Source organism: Myotis davidii, unplaced genomic scaffold (genome assembly GCF_000327345.1).
Source record: "Myotis davidii unplaced genomic scaffold, ASM32734v1 scaffold1047, whole genome shotgun sequence".
NCBI lineage: Eukaryota > Metazoa > Chordata > Mammalia > Chiroptera > Vespertilionidae > Myotis > Myotis davidii.
The window spans coordinates 329,402-347,605 of record NW_006298367.1 but is presented as its reverse complement, the minus strand read 5'-3'; the positions used below and the strand labels follow the sequence as shown (position 1 = coordinate 347,605).

The 18,204-nt window shown below is 52.5% G+C and overlaps 1 protein-coding gene across 4 annotated transcripts in view; it reads left to right on the top strand.

The window, feature by feature from the left end:
* Positions 1-17,484, top strand: part of FBXL19 (F-box and leucine-rich repeat protein 19) — a 20,416-nt gene extending 2,932 nt beyond the window's left edge. The window contains exons 5-10 of one of the 4 annotated variants that reach the window (XM_015570684.1): positions 1-27; positions 1,235-1,746; positions 9,964-10,127; positions 10,218-10,379; positions 15,483-15,701; positions 15,810-17,484. The exon at positions 1-27 is cut by the window's left edge and continues 2 nt beyond it. In XM_015570684.1, coding sequence (XP_015426170.1) covers positions 1-27; positions 1,235-1,746; positions 9,964-10,127; positions 10,218-10,379; positions 15,483-15,701; positions 15,810-15,988 — 1,263 coding nt within the window. In that variant the 3' untranslated portion in view covers positions 15,989-17,484. Of the gene's footprint in view, positions 157-1,234; positions 1,747-9,963; positions 10,128-10,217; positions 10,380-15,482; positions 15,702-15,809 lie in introns of all 4 variants that reach the window. The other 3 variants (XM_015570683.1, XM_015570685.1, XM_015570686.1) reach the window with 3 other exon arrangements.
* The last annotated feature ends 720 nt before the right edge of the window (positions 17,485-18,204 follow it).

Genomic DNA, 18,204 nt, shown 5'->3' with positions numbered 1-18,204 from the left:
GGAGGCCGTGAGAGGCACCTGAAGAAGGTGGGTGGAGACGCCTGCCTCCTCCGAGGATCGGACCCAGGCGGCCCAGGCCTTCTGCCCCCCAGGGTTCTGAATCCAAGCCAAGCTTTCTCGTCCTGCCACCCTGGGCTCCCTCCCGAACACTGGGAGGTGTGCCGGGGACCTCCTCCCTCCCTCTCCCGTCTTTCCTTGCCCCACCCTCTACCCTGGAGATAGATCTGTGCTTTCCTGCTCACCTTGTCCTACCCCTGCCCCACTTGGCCACGATGGGCATCTGGACCCTGGAAGAGTGGAGGGGGAGAGTGGGTTGGGGCCAGGGCCACAGGAGCCCCTGACTTTCCAAGAACCCTCAGGGCATTATCTGACCGTTTTGCACCATCTTTCTAAACCTTAAAGGGGAAAGAACTGAGTCCAAATCTCCGCCTGCTGACTCCTGTGTGGTCTTGGCAATTTGTCAGCTGCTCTGAGCCTCAGTTTTCTCATTTGGGAAATCTACCTTCCTTATCTGCCTATCGCACTATTTAAATCTACTGAAAGTAAATGGACTTTGTAAATTATAAAACTTACCTAGATTCGAGGAAAATGAGGTCCAGCGAGGTTGAAAGACTGGTCTAAGGTCATACAGCAAAGCTCGGAATCAGATGTCACTTTGCATGGACACACTAAACCTGCCTGATTGCATTCAAATTCTGCCTCTGCCATTTGTCACGTTGGCGCTTAATCTCTCTGAGCCTGTTTGCCTCATGTCTAAAAAGAGTGACCCAGGCTGCCACTCCTTTTAAGCACTGTGAGGATGAGCCGGGTCAGCGAGGGGGATGCGCTGCCTGGGGCCAGGTGATCATTGTTATTCTCACATCCCTGACTGGATGCTTGGAATCGTCTAGTCCAACGTCCCATGTTGTAGACGGTGAGACAGGGGCTTCCCAAGGTCACACCGAGTTGGTGGCCAAGCCAATACTCAGATCTGGACTGTGTTTTCATAGCGCGCTGCTTGTGGAAATTCATGAGCTACTGGAACCCATAAGGTGTTTAATTGTTTGAATCGGCGCCTTCATGTGACATAAGGAATGTGAGGTTCAGGCCTGGCTTGGCTAAGGCCTCACGCCGCTCAGAGCCAGGGCTGGATCAGGACTATCCCTTGGACTGTTCATCCCCTGGTGGCTCCTCGAGGGCAGGGGGGTGGGGGAGTGTGTGCCGGACCCTAGAGCCGTCTCCCATCTTTCTGCAGAAACCAAAGCCACCTTTGGCCTCTGCCGAGGGCCCAGCGGTGCCGTCGCCGTCGCCACAGAGGGAGAAGTTAGAGCGTTTCAAGCGGATGTGCCAGCTGCTAGAGCGGGTGCCTGACACCTCCTCGTCCTCCTCGGACTCAGACTCAGACTCCGACTCATCAGGCACATCCCTGAGTGAGGATGAGGCCCCTGGCGAGGCCCGAAACGGGCGACGGCCAGCCAGGGGCAGCTCAGGCGAGAAGGAGAACCGCGGGGGGCGACGGGCCGTCCGCCCTGGCAGTGGGGGGCCCCTCCTCAGTTGGCCTTTGGGCCCTGCCCCACCACCCCGGCCCCCACAGCTGGAGCGTCACGTGGTACGGCCCCCACCTCGAAGTCCTGAGCCCGACACACTGCCTTTGGCTGCTGGATCCGACCACCCTCTGCCCCGTGCTGCCTGGCTTCGTGTCTTCCAGCACCTGGGGCCCCGGGAGCTGTGCGTTTGCATGCGAGTCTGCCGGACTTGGAGCCGCTGGTGAGTGGTCCGCACAGGCCGAGGTCCTATTGCTGACACCCTCCTCACTTTCTGGGTGACTTGTCACCTGTTCCTTATCCTTCCTCCCTGGTCACTGCTACTTCTGTAGTGTCTGCACACGACAGCACGATACTTCTGCATTTACTGTGCATGGGCTGCTTTCTATTTCTGAGCTCATTTAATCCTCATAACGACTTTGTGAGGTAGGTACTATTACTCCCTTTACAGATGAAGCTGAGGTCAAGATCATGTGGACAGGAAGCAATAGAACCAGGAATTTGAGCCCAGCCCCTCTCTGCTGGGTTCCCGAATCTTTCCTCTTAACAATATCATTTCTGAGTGTTTAGTATGTGCCAAGCACAGTGCTGACTGCTGGATAGGCATCTTCTCATCTGCTTTTCACACTTCCTCTCCCGAGGACAATCGTACCTGCTTCACTTACACATGAGAACACTCCTGGCTGCGCCGGCCGCTGCCCTCTCACAGGCAGCCATTCTTGGGCCTCCTGACCCCGAGTCACCCCTTCATGCCCCAGAGCCACCGCCAGCTCCTCTGCCTGTCCTCCTCCATCTCCCCACCGCTTCCTGAACCTTGTTTACTCAGAAATCTCCCTCAGCTTCCAAACCCCTGGCCTTCCTCCCCCAGTCAAACTCTCGGAACACTCTGTTCCCCTCACAGCTCATGGAGGGGATGAGCCTTCATTTGTTCATTTTCATGTTTTATCAGTTTCTGGGGTGGCGCAGATACTGTGTCTGTTTTATCTTCATGTTCCCAGCACGAGACAAAGGGCAGTATAGATGCTCAAGAAATATTTTATTACGTGAGAAAACCCAGGCTCTCTCTCAAGCACTTACTGTGGATTAGACACCCTGTTGGCCACTTTGCAAATGTTGACTGATTTTCCTCATGATAGCAGCCTGGGAGGGAAGGAGGGACTCCTGAAGTCACAGTGCAAGGTAGTGGCTGAGCTCAAGCGCTGATGCTTTCCTGTGGATTCTGGGTGCCAGTTCATGCCTGCCGGCGTCTGGAGGTCAGTGCCTGTGGTTCAGCCTGACTTCCTCTCAGGGGCGTCTGCCGTTGGGCCAATTTCTTAGCTGCTTCTGGCTGCCTCTTCTTCACCTGTTAACCCAGGACCAGAACGTTTAGGTCAGAATTGTTGGTGTGGTGTTTTTAATTTAACTTACTGTGTGACATTGATTAGTAAGGTTCTATACTGCATTGTCTGTATACCTCATGGTGTTGTAGCTGAGGGCAGTACCTGGGAAAAAGAAACCACTTGATGCCTTAACCATAATCGTTACTATTCACTCAGCTACAAGTAATCACTGAAAGCACAGACTTTCACATCCTCAGAACACAGCTCCGTCAGCCTGCAACATGAAGCAAGCAGTGAGAGCGGTCGCTGGAGATGACCCCCCGGCCTCATGTGATAGTTGAGGAAGTGTTGGCTGAGGCCTCTTCATCAGGGCCAGCTCTGTGCTTGGTACAAGGGATTCAGAACTGAAGGGGGCTTGATTTCGGCCTCAAGGAGGTACGTGTGAGCAGAGGTAGAGAGAGGCTGGACTCACAGTGGTTTCCAGCTTGGGCCCTGGAGTTTGGTCCTTATGTGTTTCATCAGCTGTGACTCCGGCACTTCCTGGATGTATGGCCGTGGTTGGACAGTTCTACCTATCAAGGTTTCAGTTTTCTCATCCACTATCTGGAGTTCCAATTAATACTTTGTAGGGATTAAATGAGATGGTTCTTGCAAAGTACTTAGCATCGTTCCTGGAGGGTACTAAATACTCAATAAAATGGTGATTTTCCATAAGAGGCAGAGGGTAGGGCAGAGGAGGGACCCATGGGGCACAATGGGAACACTCAGAAGGCTCTGTAAGGCCTGTGGGCAGAAGCAGGGGCAGGGAATGGAGAGAAGTGACTCAGGTTGAGAACTTTTTTTTTTAAATATATTTTTTTATTGATTTTTTATAGAGAGGAAGGGACGCTCCATCCACTGAACCAAACCGGTTAGGGCAGTTGAGAACTTTTTTAAGAAGCAGAAGAGCCCTGGCTGGTTTGGTTCACTGGATAGAGCGTGGGCCTGCGAACTGAAGGGTCCCAGGTTCGATTCCGGCCAAGGGTATTGCAGGTTCGATCCCCAGTAGGGGACTGGCAGGAGGCAGCCAATCAGTGATTCTCTCTCATCATTGATGTTTCTATCTCTCTCTCCTCTCCCTTCCTTTCTGAAATCAATAAAGATATATTTAAAACAAAATATATTTAAAACAAAAACAAAACAGAAGAGCTTGGATTGGTGACTAAGTGGCTGTGGGGCCACAGGGTGACTCAAGTGAGTTTCTGGGCCACACGCCTGTCTGGACAGCAGTGCGTCGTCATGTTGGGGATTACCAAAGGAAGAGAAGAAGCAAGTTGTAGGGGAAAGGGAAGCACACAGATTTGACATGTGTGGTCTGGAAGGTTTGTGGGCCAGTCGGAGCTAGCAGGGAAACAGCTGGATGTACAATTCTGAGGCTCAAGAGAAAGATCCAAGTTTAGAAACTAGAGACACAGCAGTGAACAAACAGCAGGCGAGCAGGCAGTTGCAGGTTATCCTGTCTGGTAGCTTCTGTCTTCTCTTGGAACTAGAAGGTGAAGTGATTTACCAAGAGAAAGATCCAAGTTTGGGAGTTTTTAATCTATAGATATCAGCTTCCAGGAAGAAGGCAGAGGACAGAATGTCAGGATTTGTGAGTTAGAGAAAGAGCAGCCAGAGACTTGGAGGGAATCAAGGGCGGAGCTGTGCTCTAAGGGAGGGAGATGGAGGAAGGAGTGAGTGGTGAACGGTGTTGCATGTTGGCAAAAGGAGATCAAGGACCTGAGTGGCGGTTGTGTTTTGCTACAAAGAGGCCTGGATATCCTTGGCTGTGCTACATGGGGTTGGGAAGACCGAAGCCAGGTCACACAGGGTCAAGGACATCAGCTTCTAGGACAGGACTTGATGGCTTGGTGCTGTACCTGGTTTTAAAATGGTACCTGGCATACAGTCGGTACTAAGAAAATATTTGTTGAATGAATGAAAGACAGTGAGAAAATCAGGATGGAGTGTAAAAGAGGTGGTGAGAGAAATTTATAGGTGGGGAGCAGGAAGTTGCACGCTTTCCTCTCTGGTGACTTCTATCTTTTCTTTGAACTGGGAGGGAAAGTGACCTGTCAAGACTGAGGGGAAGCCCTAACCGGTTTGGCTCAGTGGATAGAGCGTCAGCCTGCGGACTGAAAGGTCCCAGGTTCGATTCCAGTCAAGGGCTTGTACCTTGGTTGCGGGCACATCCCCAGAGGGGGGTGTGCAAGAGACAGCTGATCAGTGTTTCTCTCTCATTGATGTTTCTAACTCTCTATCCCTCTCCCTTCCTCTCTGTAAAAAATCAATAAAAGACATTAAAAAAAACAACAACACGGAGGGGAAGCCCTGGCAGGATAGCTCAGTTGGTTAGAGTTGTCCTGATACGCCAAGGTTTGGGTTCGAGCCCTGACCAGGGCACATACGGGAAGCAGCCAATGGATGTATAAATAAGTGCAACAATAAATTGATCTCTCAAATCAATTTTTTTTTAAAATATATTTTATTGGTTTTTTACAGAGAGGAAGGGAGAGAGATAGTCAGAAACATTGATGAGAGAGAAATATCGATCAGCTGCCTCCTGCACATCTCCCACTGGGGATGTGCCCGCAACCAAGGTACGTGCCCTTGACCGGAATCGAACCTGGGACCTTTCAGTCCGCAGGCCGATGCTCCATCCACTGAGCCAAACCGGTTTCGGCTCAAATCAATTTTTAAAAAAGGAGGGGAGAGAAGGCAGGCAGAAGTGTCGAAGTTGTTGAGTTGCAGGGAAGAGGGGTGGGACTTTGGAGGACATGGGCAGAGAGAGTGGCAAGGAAGGGACTGGAACACAGGGTCAAGGCCAGCTGGGGTTGGAAGTAGAGGCTTAGAGATGACAGATTGGAGGACAATGGAGGCATCAGGGAACCGAGAGCTGAGAGGGAAGAACTGGCTTTGACTGGAGACCAGGAGGCTGTTCAGCTCCCTACAGGTGGCCGTTTGGGCTGCTCCATCTCTGTGTCCCAAAAGGGCCTCTGCAAGAGGGAGGTTTAGGACTGCATTTTAGGATTTTTGAGGTGGGCTTAGTAGGGGATGACTCGGGGTAGCTGGAGTTAAGGGTAAAGTGAATGGTTTAGAGAACTTGACATGAAGCCCTGACCCCCCAGGTGATGGCATGCTTTATCCCTGAGGAGTTCTTTCTGCTTTTTGCCTTAATGTTATTCCCCAGCTTAGAAAGCACCCATGCATGGCTCCCTGTTGCCCTCACAATGAGCTCCCACAGTCCGATTGGACATGAACAGTGCCCCAGTGGCTGCAGTAAACACTTCCCCTGTACTCTCTCTCTTTGTCTTTGCAGCAAACCTTTGAATTAAGTGTTGCATTTAATTCCTTTTATAGTTTGGAGAATGGCCCAGAGAGGGCAAGTGACTTGTCTAAGGTCATACAGAGCACAGAGGTGGCAGAGCTAGGATTTAGTACCCATGCCCTTCACCTCTGACCTCTGTGGCCACAGCAATTCAGCTTGGCATTCTGGTCCTTCTTTTAAAAAAAATGGTTTTTTTTATTCTGTTTATTTATTTTCTTATTGATATCCTCACCCAAAGATATTTTTTAAATTGATTTTAAAGATAGAGGAAGAGGAGGGAGGGAGAAAGGGAGAGAGAGAGAGAGAAAACATTGATTGGCTGCCTCCCACATGCACCCTAACCGGGGCCCAAACCCTTGATTCTTTGGTGGCCAGGGCCATTCTAGTCCCTCTTGACATTGCACCCCTACCCTAGGCCTCCTCTGTAGCCTCAACCTCTGCCTCTTCCCCACTCACCAGAGTTCAGGCTCCCGATCCAGACCCTGGCTCTGCTACCATTTAGTAGCTGTGATACCTCTCTGAGCCTCATTTCTCTTTACTCTAAAAAGGAGATAATAGTATTTACCTGCTAGGGCTGTTGTGAGGTTAAATGTTTATTAATACATACAACAATACCTGGCACATAGTAAACCCTTGATAAATAGTAGTTATTAGTGCGATAGTCGTCATCATCATCATCATTCTTATTATTAGGAGATGATGAATTGTCCTTTGTTCATGCTGCCTGACTTCTCGGAGCTCTCTGTGTTCTCTCTGTATCCTGGACCTGGGTACTAGTTCTTCCCCGTCTGGAATGTACACTGGCTTCCTACCCACTCCTCACTGGAGCAGTGACTGCTGTCCTTCAAATCTCATCGGGCATTGTCTCCCTGGGCGGCTCCCTGTCTCAGCCTTCTCACTGACTCTTATCATGTTCTTTGTTGCTTCAGTTTCTGTGGACTGGCTGTGTCTCCCCCGCTTCCTGACTGCTTTGTGCCCAGTGGAGGCTGGACACTAAGTATCAGTAGGGCCCTCAGTGACTGTTGGCTGCTGCTCTGAGGTTCAAATCCAGTTTCCTGGTCATGCAAGAGCAAAGGGATCCATTAGCTCCAGGACAAGAAAAGTTAGGGGAGACTTCCTGGAAGAGGAGGCACTGGCGCTGAGCCTTTAAGGATCTGGATTGGTTGGCATTTCCAGCACAACGTATGTGCCAAAAGGTGTTGGCACCAGACAGCCTTGTGTGTCTGTAGGCTGTGGTTGGGCCTGGCTCTTGTGGAGTACGATACAGAGCAACTGGGAGCCTATGTGTACCTCCAGGGGGAAGGGGTTCCTTTCTAGCCATGGAAGATCCAGGAGGAGCTTCAAGGTGAGGGTCGCAGTTGAGCTGTGACTCTGGATTGGGTCAGAGTGGGGAGAGAGAGGTTTGGATGGAATAAGATTTTGCTGAGTAGAGAGAAAGGGCAGGACCTAAGGACAGAAGTTGTGTTGAGGGTGGGGTTTTTGTTTTGTTCTTTTCCTTTTTAGAATTGGAGAGATTTGCAGATGTTAGTGGTTGAGTGGATGGAACCAGGAGCGGGAGAGGCTGGAATGCCAGAAGAGGGAGGAGTGGTAGGAGGTGATGGGGCAGGGAGGTGGAGTTGTTGGGATTGGAGCCGTAAGGTCTGGGCCTCCAGACTTCCCTAAAATGTCACCCAGGGGCTCTGAGGTATGCCTGGCAGTCTTAAGTAGCACAAAAAGGCTTAATTCTTTTATTAATTTTGAAAAGGAGGTCTCTCCATTGTGTGCTGTTGCCTCTTTAATACCTTTCTTATACTCATCTCCCTGTTTAACAAAAAGTCTTTAGGTGGTAGCCCAAAGCGACATCGACAACTGGCTAGAATTTAATAACTCTGGTCTGTGTTTATTATATTTATTTCTATGGTTAACACATTTATGTGAAACAGTGTTGGTTTTAAGTGCATAGAGGGGATCAATTTAAAGATAAATTCATGTTCTGCAGATAAGTGAATAGCAAATGACTGGGGTTGGAGAAAAAGCCCTTCAGAATTGGGGGACAGGGAGAGAAACATCCTCCTGAGCCCTCTCCACCCCTGCTGCTTCTGACACAGTTCATCTAACCCAGTGGGAAATTCCTGACATGCCCTCAAGAACTGCATTAAGAAGAGTTTTCAGCCCTAGCCAGCTTGGCTCAGTGGATAGAGCATTGGCCTGCAGACTAAAGGGTCCCAGGTTCGATCCTGGTCAAGGGCACATGCCTGGATTACGGGCTTGATCCCCATTAGGGGGCGTGCAGGAGACAACCGATTAATAATTCTCTTCATTGATGTTTCTCTCTCTCTCTCCCTTCCTCTCTGAAATCAATAAAAATATATTTAAGAAAAAAAGACTTTTCAAAGGGAGTCTCAAGGAACTCTTAGTGTACCGCAAAGTATTAATAGATAACCTTTGCTGGGGAAGGGTTCCCTGATGAAATAAGTTTGGAAAGCCCTTTCCCACAGGGCATGTCAAGGCTGTCAGAAATGCTGGGATCAGGAAACCTGCTTTACCTTTGTTCAGACCTCATTCATCTTTGTAGCTTCAATACCTGGGACCTGCCAGGTCTTCCATAAACATTGACCGGGTGAATACATGAAGAGCTGTAACTGCAGTGTGTGTGAGCAGTGCTCATGGAAGCTTGGCCCCATTCGTGACAACAGATAACCTGCCGTGCCCGTGGCACAGAGCTGGGTACTGGGGGAACCGAAGGGAAGAGGCCAGATGCGCCCTTGTGGAGCCTGCATTGTAGTTCATGGGACTCAATAGTCAACTAAAGAGCAAACAGGGCTGTACGTCAAGCCTGAGGCAGCTGGCCATCAGGGTGGGCAGATGTGGATCAAGAGCAGAAATTGGCATTGAAAGGACTGTTTATCCTTTTATTTTATTTTATTTTTTTAAATATATTTTATTGATTTTTTACAGAGAGGAAGGGAGAGGAATAGAGAGGTAGAAACATCGATGAGAGAGAAACATCGATCAGCTGCCTCCTGCACATTTCCTACTGGGGATGTCCCCGCAAGCAAGGTACATGCCCTTGACCGGAATCGAACCTGGGACCCTTCAGTCCGCAGGCTGACGCTCTCTCCACTGAGCCAAACTGGTTAGGGCTATCCTTTTAAATGTATTCATAAAGTCAGCACATTATATCGTATTAAAGGATAGGAATGATCCAGAATAAATCTTCAAAAATATACTTTATCATGAACTATAGTGGCATCTAACTGAAGAACTCCAGGGTTAGTGGTGGTAAAAAAAAAAAAAGGAGCAGAAATTGGTAGAGAAGTGACCACAAGCCAACAACATAACTTGGTGAGCATTCCCAGGTGGGGGCTGGGAGTGCTGAAGCTCCCTTTGGTGTTACAGCAACTACAGTATATAGGATGTTTGTGTCTTAAAGCTGTAAGGTAGGAAAACCAGAATGACCTCATTTGCTCTTACAGCAGCCCCGAGGGGCAGGCCAGTAAGGACCATTATCTTCATTTTCTAAACTAGGCCCCTGAGGCGCAAGGAGAATTGGAGTTTCCCAGGAGGAAGACTTTTGAAAACTTCTTAACTAAAATAGTTTTTAGCGAAACTTGCATCTAGTTTAGTAATGGGTTTGAGACCCAAACTCAGTCCTCTTGGCCTGGGTCCCGGAGCTTCCTGCAGCCCCCTCCTCCCACCTTCTGTGTGGATCAGGAGAAAACGGGTGTGCCATTGAGTGGGGAGGGCTGCGGGCTCCCTGAGAGCTGAGGGCTGTCTACCCTCTTGTGGCTGCCAGGTGCTATGACAAGCGTCTGTGGCCTCGAATGGACCTGAGCCGGCGGAAGTCACTCACTCCCCCCATGCTTAGTGGTGTGGTTCGTCGCCAGCCCCGAGCCCTGGACCTCAGCTGGACAGGTGTCTCCAAGAAGCAACTCATGTGGCTTCTGAACCGACTGCAAGGTATGGCAAGGTGGTGAGGTTGGATAGAATGACTTGTGGGATGAGCCTGGCACAGAGCCCTCCCAGCACCAGCTTCCTAACTTCCCCCAGGCCTGCAGGAACTGGTGCTGTCTGGCTGCTCCTGGCTCTCTGTCTCTGCCCTGGGCTCAGCCCCACTGCCAGCCCTGCGGCTCCTGGACCTGCGCTGGATTGAGGATGTTAAAGACTCCCAGCTCCGAGAGCTGCTGCTGCCTCCGCCAGACACGAAACCAGGTGCAGCCTCCGTTGGCTCGTTTGTAGAACGGGTTGGGCAAGGTGGGGTTCGGAGGCCCATGCGAGGTGTTAAAGGGTGTGAAGAAAGGTTAGAATACTTGAGTTTGAAAGGGAAGGCCCTGCTTGGCCATTGTTCATTCACTCACCTACTGTGTGCTGGGCCCTGTGACAGGAGCGGAGGGGACAGGATGAAGAAGAGGATGTAGTCCCGGGCCTCCAGGGGGAGATAATTATGGGATGAAGCACAATAGAGGACAGGAGGATGACACTGGATTCTGGGAAAAGCAGGGGGTCTAAGTGAAGCCCCTGGGTACGGTGGGCTCCACTGGACAGCCTTCTCCAAAGGGAGCCGTGGCTATTGCGGTGGAAGAATGTGCACCTCTGTGGCCAGTCAGTTCTGTTTGTCAAGAGGAGCCAGGAATATATATTTTCTGTAGCATATCCTGGTTTTTAAATGATGGAGATTCAGATTCTTTTTTTTTTAATGTATTTTATTGATTTTTTACAGAGAGGAAAGAAGGGAGAGAGATAGACAGTCAGAAACATCAATGAGAGAGAAACATCGATCAGCTGCCTCCTGCACATCTCCCACCGGGGACGCGCCCGCAACCCAGGTATATGCCCTTGACCGGAATCGAACCCGGGACCCTTCAGTCCGCAGGCCAACGCTCTATCCACTGAGCCAAACCGGCTTCGGCCAAATTCTTTTAAAATTCACGTGTGGATCCAGTAAAAGTATGGCTGAGCAATAGATTTAGCCCCTAGACTCCCTTGCCCTACAGTCAAAAGATACGGATTTTCCTAAGGGAAAAGAGCAGAAAGAGGGAGCCGATTGACTTGGAAGTTTGCGAGGAGTGGTAGTATCTCCCCAGTCAGACCAGCCACCTCTTCTCTGGGTCAGGCCCAGGCACCCTGCCAAGTAAAGTCAGCTTTATTGTTGAACACACTTTGGGCCTGGGCCTGGGCCTGGGCCTGGGCCTGTACAGGACCCTGGAGACCTCAGCCTGAATCCGCCTCATTCCCCACCCTGGTGGAACCCCAGTCATGCAGAGAGAGGGAGGCTCAGAAATAGAAGTTCTATAGCATGATGCGGCAGGCTGAGGGCTGTGGTGGGGGTGAAGGAGCAATGCAAGAAGCCCTCCTTACAGGAGCTAAACTGAGTCCTGAAAGGGACAGGATTTTTCCAGGGAGTGTGAGGCAGAATAAGTAGTTTTGTGGGGCAGGAGGCCTATATTGACTGAGGGGGATGCTGGGAGCTGAGGCTGGTCAGGTGAGCAGAGGTCTGGTCACTTTGGGGGTCATACGAGGTGTGGGGTCCTGAGGCCTGGGGCCTCTTTGTCTAGCCAAGAAATAGGATGCTTACAGTAGCATCCTCTCTGGTCTGCACCAGTCTGTTCCTCACTCCGAAGTCAGGGGAACCATCCAGAAAGACAGATGTATCCATTTCACTCCTGTGCTGTAAACTCTTTTTTTGTTGCTCCCTGGTGTTCTTTGGATAAAGATCAGTGTTTTACTGTATTCACTAAGGCCTGCCATAGTCTGTTCCTGCTCACCCATGAGGTTCCTACATTTTAGTCACCTCAACGTCCTTGCCAAGTTCCCTCCAGCCCCAGGGCCTTTGCCTACTCTTCTTTGCCTAGAATGCCCTTATCTTCCTTCATCTAATTAACACCTAATCACCTTTTAGGTTGCAAGGTAAATGCCACTTCTTCCTAGAAGCCTTCCATGACTCTCTTCCCCACTAAACTCAGGTCCCTCTTCAACTTTGAGAGCGTTCCTTCCCAGTATAGAAATGATTTGATTAAAATCCTTCCTCTCACTAGGTTCTTAAGCTCTGTGAGGGCAAGGACTAGCTTTCACAGCTCTTTCATGGCTCCCTTCTTCCTACCCTCCTCCACTGCACCCCTTCACAGCAGCCTTGGAAAAGAGGTAGAGAAGCAACTAGGATTCTTTGCATTTTCTGGATGAGGTACCAGAGGTCCAGAGGGGTTGAGTGCTGCAAGTCACACAGGCAAAGCCAGACCAGAGCAGTCACCCATTGCCCACTCTGACTGGAACTGGACTGAGCCGGGAAGATGTGGGCTCATGGAAGGGTGGGCATTGGGAGCAGTGCATTCCATGAGGCGAGGAAGTGCTGGTTGGCTGGCACTGACCCCATCTCCTTCTGCCTGAATTCATTTCAGTTTAAGCGCCTTTATCAGGAGTTTGCAAAGATGAGCCTTCTGGGCCCTCGAGGCCTATTGTGCATGTTGGAACTCTACACCTACTTTTCTGATCTTGGCTGCCTGGTTTGTACAGCATTCCTGGGGCAAAACTTAAAGTTCTACTTCTTGCTTTTGCCCCTGCTATTTTCTGCCTGGCGTACTCCTCTCCCACCTCTCCACAGGGTTAGTCCTTGAAGGCCCAGCTTAAATGCTGCCACCTCAGCGAAACCCTCACTGATGCCTCCTTTTCCCTGTCCAAGCCAGGGTCCCTCTTTCCTCTGCTTTCCTCTAATGGCTTAAGCTGCGGCCCAAGGTTGATGGCATCTGTAATGTATTCCCTCTCTAAGCTCTCAGCTCCTCAAATGAAAAAAAGGAGCGGCTAGAATTCAGAGCTTGCCAAGTCAGGTACTCACAGAGGCAGCAAGTGATGAGATTGGTGCAGGACATTAGGAAGTAGCCTCTAGCAACCCATTCCCAGCCAACTGTCAGGTGAAAGGGTAGCCCATTGATGCCAGATCTTACAATTTTCAAGGAAAAGCTCAATATCTAAATCTATATATATTAAAGCCAAGTGACCAGAAATACTGGCCCTGCAGCCAGCCAACCAGTCCAATGGGGGGAAGGGGGGAAGGCCCCCCCACTGGCCCCGCCCACCCCCAGCCCTGCACCCACCCCATCAGGGACAGGGTGGCCAGCCAGCCAACCAGCCAACCTTCCTCGGCCCCAGCCAGCCCCGCCCCCGATTGCCCCCTTACTCCCATCAGGGGCGGGGCAGGCCTGCCCACCTTACGTGTCCTCCTCCCCACCCTCCATATCCCCCCTCCCTGCCAGCCTGGCCCGATTGGGACACCATTGGGGGGGCCAGCTGGACCCCACCTGTGCACAAATTCGTGCACCAGGCCTCTAGTTTCTTTATAAAAATGTCCTTTGCCCTGGCTAGTTTGGCTCAGTGGATAGAGCATCGGCCTGTGGACTGAAGGGTCCTGGGTTCAATTCTGGTAAGGGCACATGCCCAGGTTGTGGGCTTGATCTCCAGTAGGGGGTGTGCAGGAGGCAGCCATTGATGTTTCTCTCCCTCTCCCTCTCTGAAATCGATAAAAAAACAAAAAAAAATTAAAAATAATTATAAATGTCCTGTAGGCCTGGCCCATGTGGCTTAGTGGTTGAGCATTGACCTGTAAACCAGGAGGTCATGGTTTGATTCCCAGTTGGCACATGCCCGGGTTGCGGGCTCAATCCCCAGTGGTTGGGGGTAGGGAGGGGCATGCAGCCCAGTGATTCTCATTGATGTTTCTACCTCCCCCTCTCACTTCCTCTCAAATCAACAAGAAAAAAATATGTATTTTTTAAATGTCCTTTTGGTAGGCTTAGTCGCTTAGAAAATTTTTAGCATATGCAGATTCCATAAAACACTCGCATAGGCTAGGTTCATGAGTTTGTGGTATCTGATCTAGTTTATCTAAGGGCTAGGCTGGTGCCCGGGAGGTATATAGCATGGTGGTAGGTGTTTGGACTTGGAGCCACCAGGCCTGCTGTCCTAGCTTTGTTACTTCATAGTCATGTGACTTTGGACAGATTGCTTAATGGTTTGAGCCTCCATTTCCTCATCAGTAAACAGGAATGATTATCAGAAAGCTCATCTCCCACGGCTGTGCTGCTTAAAGCATGGTCTCCAAGCCAGCAGCTTCAGCATCACTTGCTAGAAAAATAAACTCTGAGGCCCCAGCTTAGAGCACCTACACTCTGGGGTAGGGCCATCAATCCATTTTAACTAGCCTTCCAAGGGACATCATTTGAGAGCCACTGGCCTAGGGGCAGGCAGGCAGCCATTTAGCCTGTGTCTGGCGCAGTGAGTGCTCAATTAGTGGCTGCTGGTGCACCATAGGCGTTTAGTTTTTTAAAAAACACAGAAACTGTAATGCCAGGAATATGGTAAATTCAATAAAAGGGAAGCAGACCATGCACTTTGGGTGCAGAGTTGAGCAGTGCAAGCTCGTGTACCCCGGAGATAAAGGGAAAGGCTGAGTTCAGACCTGAAAGCCAGTGACACTGGCCAGCAGAGGACTGAGCACAGGGGGCCACAGGAGAGTCTCAGGGCAGGCTCACTGTGGAATTGGGTCCAAGTGTTTGGGGGTGAGGGAGAGGAGTGAAGAGCTGAGAAAGTGATAAGACCTTGTAGGAGCTGCAGTGTTCCACCAAGGAGACTGAACTTCTTTGAGGTGCTCTCAGAGTGAGTTTTTAGCACAGAAGGGATGTTGGCCCACCTGTATTTGAGAATGGCTCTCTTTGGATTCCGGAAAGAAGAGGCGAGACTAGAGTGAGTGAGGAGGCTGGGGCAGGAGGTGAGGCAAGAGTGGTGTTGACTCAGAGTGGTGACAGGGGGAATGGAGAGAAAGGGATCCAGTTGGTGACTTTGCTAATCATGGAAGGAGAGGAAAGTGGGAGAGCAGCCTACAATGGCGGTCCTGGTAGGGATGTCATTTGTTAGATGGGTGACTGTATTTGAGCACCTATGTCCCAATTGTTGGGGTGAAAGCAAGAACAAGACAAAAATTCTTGCCTTCATGGAACCGACACTAGTGGAAGGAGAGGGGGAAAAATATATGCCAGATGGTGGGAAAGCAGGGAAAAATAATATTGTGGAATATTACAGTTTCAAGTGGAGTAATCATGGCAGGCCTCACTGAGGAGGCAGTGTGAGCAATGAACAGATGAGATGAGGACAAGAGTAAGCCACGCAGAGAGCACCAGGCGAGGCTCACATAGTGGCCGCAGATTTAGGGGGTGGTGAGGAATATGGGTATGTAAACATAGCTGGTCTGGGGGCCTAGGTGGTCTGGGGGCCTAGGTGCAGGAATGGAAGCAGAGGGGTGTGCTGACCTTTGATCTGCCTGCCCAGGGCAAACGGAGAGCCGTGGGCGGCTGCAGGGGGTAGCAGAGCTGCGCTTGGCAGGCCTAGAGCTGACAGATGCCTCCCTGCGACTCCTGCTGCGCCACGCGCCCCAGCTGAGCGCCCTGGACCTCAGCCACTGCGCCCATGTCGGGGACCCCAGTGTTCATCTCCTCACGGCCCCCACCTCCCCACTTCGAGAGACCCTGGTACACCTCAATCTTGCTGGTAAGCATGGTCCCCTGTCTGTCCATCCTGCTAGCCTGTTGATTCCTCGGACCAGTGCCCACACCCTACTCACTCTCCTGGTGTTGGCTACCATTACCCTATCCCCAGGTTGCCACCGCCTCACTGACCATTGCCTTCCGCTGTTCCGCCGCTGCCCTCGCCTACGCCGCCTAGACCTGCGCTCCTGCCGCCAGCTCTCACCTGAAGCTTGTGCCCGCCTGGCAGCTGCCGGGCCCCCTGGCCCCTTCCGCTGCCCAGAGGAGAAGTTGCTTCTCAAGGACAGCTAGTTGGGTGCCTCCCCCTGCCCCCAACTCTTCAGGAGCCTGGACCTCCGGCCTTCATTTCATCCTGCCAGGAGGCCAGGTTACCCACCTCATGACTTGGGATTCCCGAGTTTTCCGACTTGGGATTCCTGCCCAGGGACTTGAGCCAGCCTCCCCACTCTGCCCCCTGCACTGATATTTCTGGGGGTCTCTTTCCCATCCCCTCCCCCTTCCACCTGCTTCATTGTCCATCCCCTGGGGGGAGTGGGTCAGAGGTACTGGGGTTGCTGAGCCAAAGGGATGGTGGGCGGGGGGTCAGGTGCAAGTCTGAGGGAGGGAGAATGGGGGAAACACATCTGCATACAGGATACTGGGAGCCAGGGGCTGGGGGAGGTGGAGGATGGGCTGGGGGAGGGGGGCAGAAAGCAGACCACCAAGGGTGCAGGGAACAGACCAGATCCTTGGAGTTGGGGGGTGGCGGGGCAAAAAGGGAAAGCAGAGGAGCAACTGGGAGTCCAGGTGTCAGAGGTGGGGATACTCGGGGAACCAGGGAAAGCCAGGGCTAAGGAAGGGGTGAGGGGCGAGAGCAGGTGGGGGGCAGTAGCACTCCCTCGGGGGGTTACTCCTCCTCTTACTCCCCAGTTTCAGTTCCTTCCCCCAACCCTGACTCCTTGAAAGTCACTGACAATGGCAGCTATTGCGAGGAGTGGGGGCCAGCTGGCCTATCTGCTGTTCAGCGTGGCCCAGGGGAGTGGTGAGGGGTACCCCAGCCCCCTACCTGCCTCCCCGTTCAATACTTGAACATTCACCTGTACTGAAGTGTTACTTGAACCTGGGGAATCTCGGACTCGGGGGAGCTGGAGTGTGAGGGCCGGACCGCTTGGACTGAGACTGGACCGGTGGGCGCTGCGCCACCACCAGGCTCTTTCTTGCTTTACTGTATTGAGCAGTTCACCCCTCCTGACCTGCAGTGGAGTGGGGTGCCATCCCAGCGATGGGGAAGATGAGACTCCTTCAGTTTGGCTCTTCCCACTCATCGTCATGGAAACTTGTATCCCATTTGCCCAGGGAACTGCCACTCCTGGTTGCCATGGAAATAGCAGCCAATGGACACGTCCCAAAGCCAGGGCTAAGGCTGGTAATGGCCCCTCTTGGTTGCCGTGGGAACTTAGTAACAGTCTTGGCCCACCCCTGCCCCTTCCTCCAGTGTGGGGGCGGGGTTAGGGGAGCCAGGGCCCGCCCCTCAGCCCAGGCCTCGGGGTAGCTGGGTTGTACCATGTAGGGGAGGGGGGAATTTATCCACATACCTCAGGTAACAGGGAGGTGCGCGGGTGGGGGGAGGGACTGGGCGGATCAGAGGTCGACGGGAGGGGGTCCTGGGGGTCGCGCAGGCTTGAGGTTGGGGCCGCTTGGGGGAGGGGAAAGAGGCAGCCCGGCGGGGGGCACGTGGGGGACCCAGCCGGGGCTGGGCCCCGGGTCTGTACTATATGGTTTGCTATAAAACTCAAAATCTTCCAGCTGGGGTGTGAGTTCCTGTGTCTGCGGCGTCGGGAGAGGGGGGGAGGGCAGGGAGGACCTGAGTGCTTACCCTTGGGGGCTCTCGGAGGCAGGGCTGTTGGGGTGCACCTGGGAGCCTTGGACCTCCCTGGCTCCCGGAACTGAGTTCACAAGGCCCCCTCCAGCAGATGGGCTCACCTTTCCCGAGTTTACAGTTTAGGTGGACTGGAGCTCTGGTACGTCCCGATGTACTTGGCGTGGTCCAGGGTCCGGGAACTCCCAGGCGCAGGCGGGGCTGGTAACCTCAGTGGAGCTCGGGCGCCTGCATGACATTCTAGCCGGACTCGTGTCACAGGGGTCCCTGGAGATCTCCGCGGACGCCCCCGGGCTCCACCCCATCATGTGGCCGCCCCGGCTCCGCCTCTGCCCCAGTTCCTGTTTCGGCCTCTGCTGTCCCGCTTCGGCCCCTGGGGCTCCCGGCAGACGCCTACTCCTTCTGCTCAGTCCCGACTGCCTCTTCCTGGGCACCTGCCGCCCACATCTCGGCTCGCCCCGCAGGGGGATGGGGTCTCCTCCCGGCGTGGACCGACCCTCCTGGACGCCCCGAGGCTACTCGACCCCGCCCTGACTGACCAGGCCCCCTGGTGCTGCGGCCCCCCAGGATGAAGGGCGGCCAGGGGGACGCGGGCGAACAGGCCCCGCTGAACCCGGAGGCTGAGTGCCCCACGGGCTCCGCCACGTAC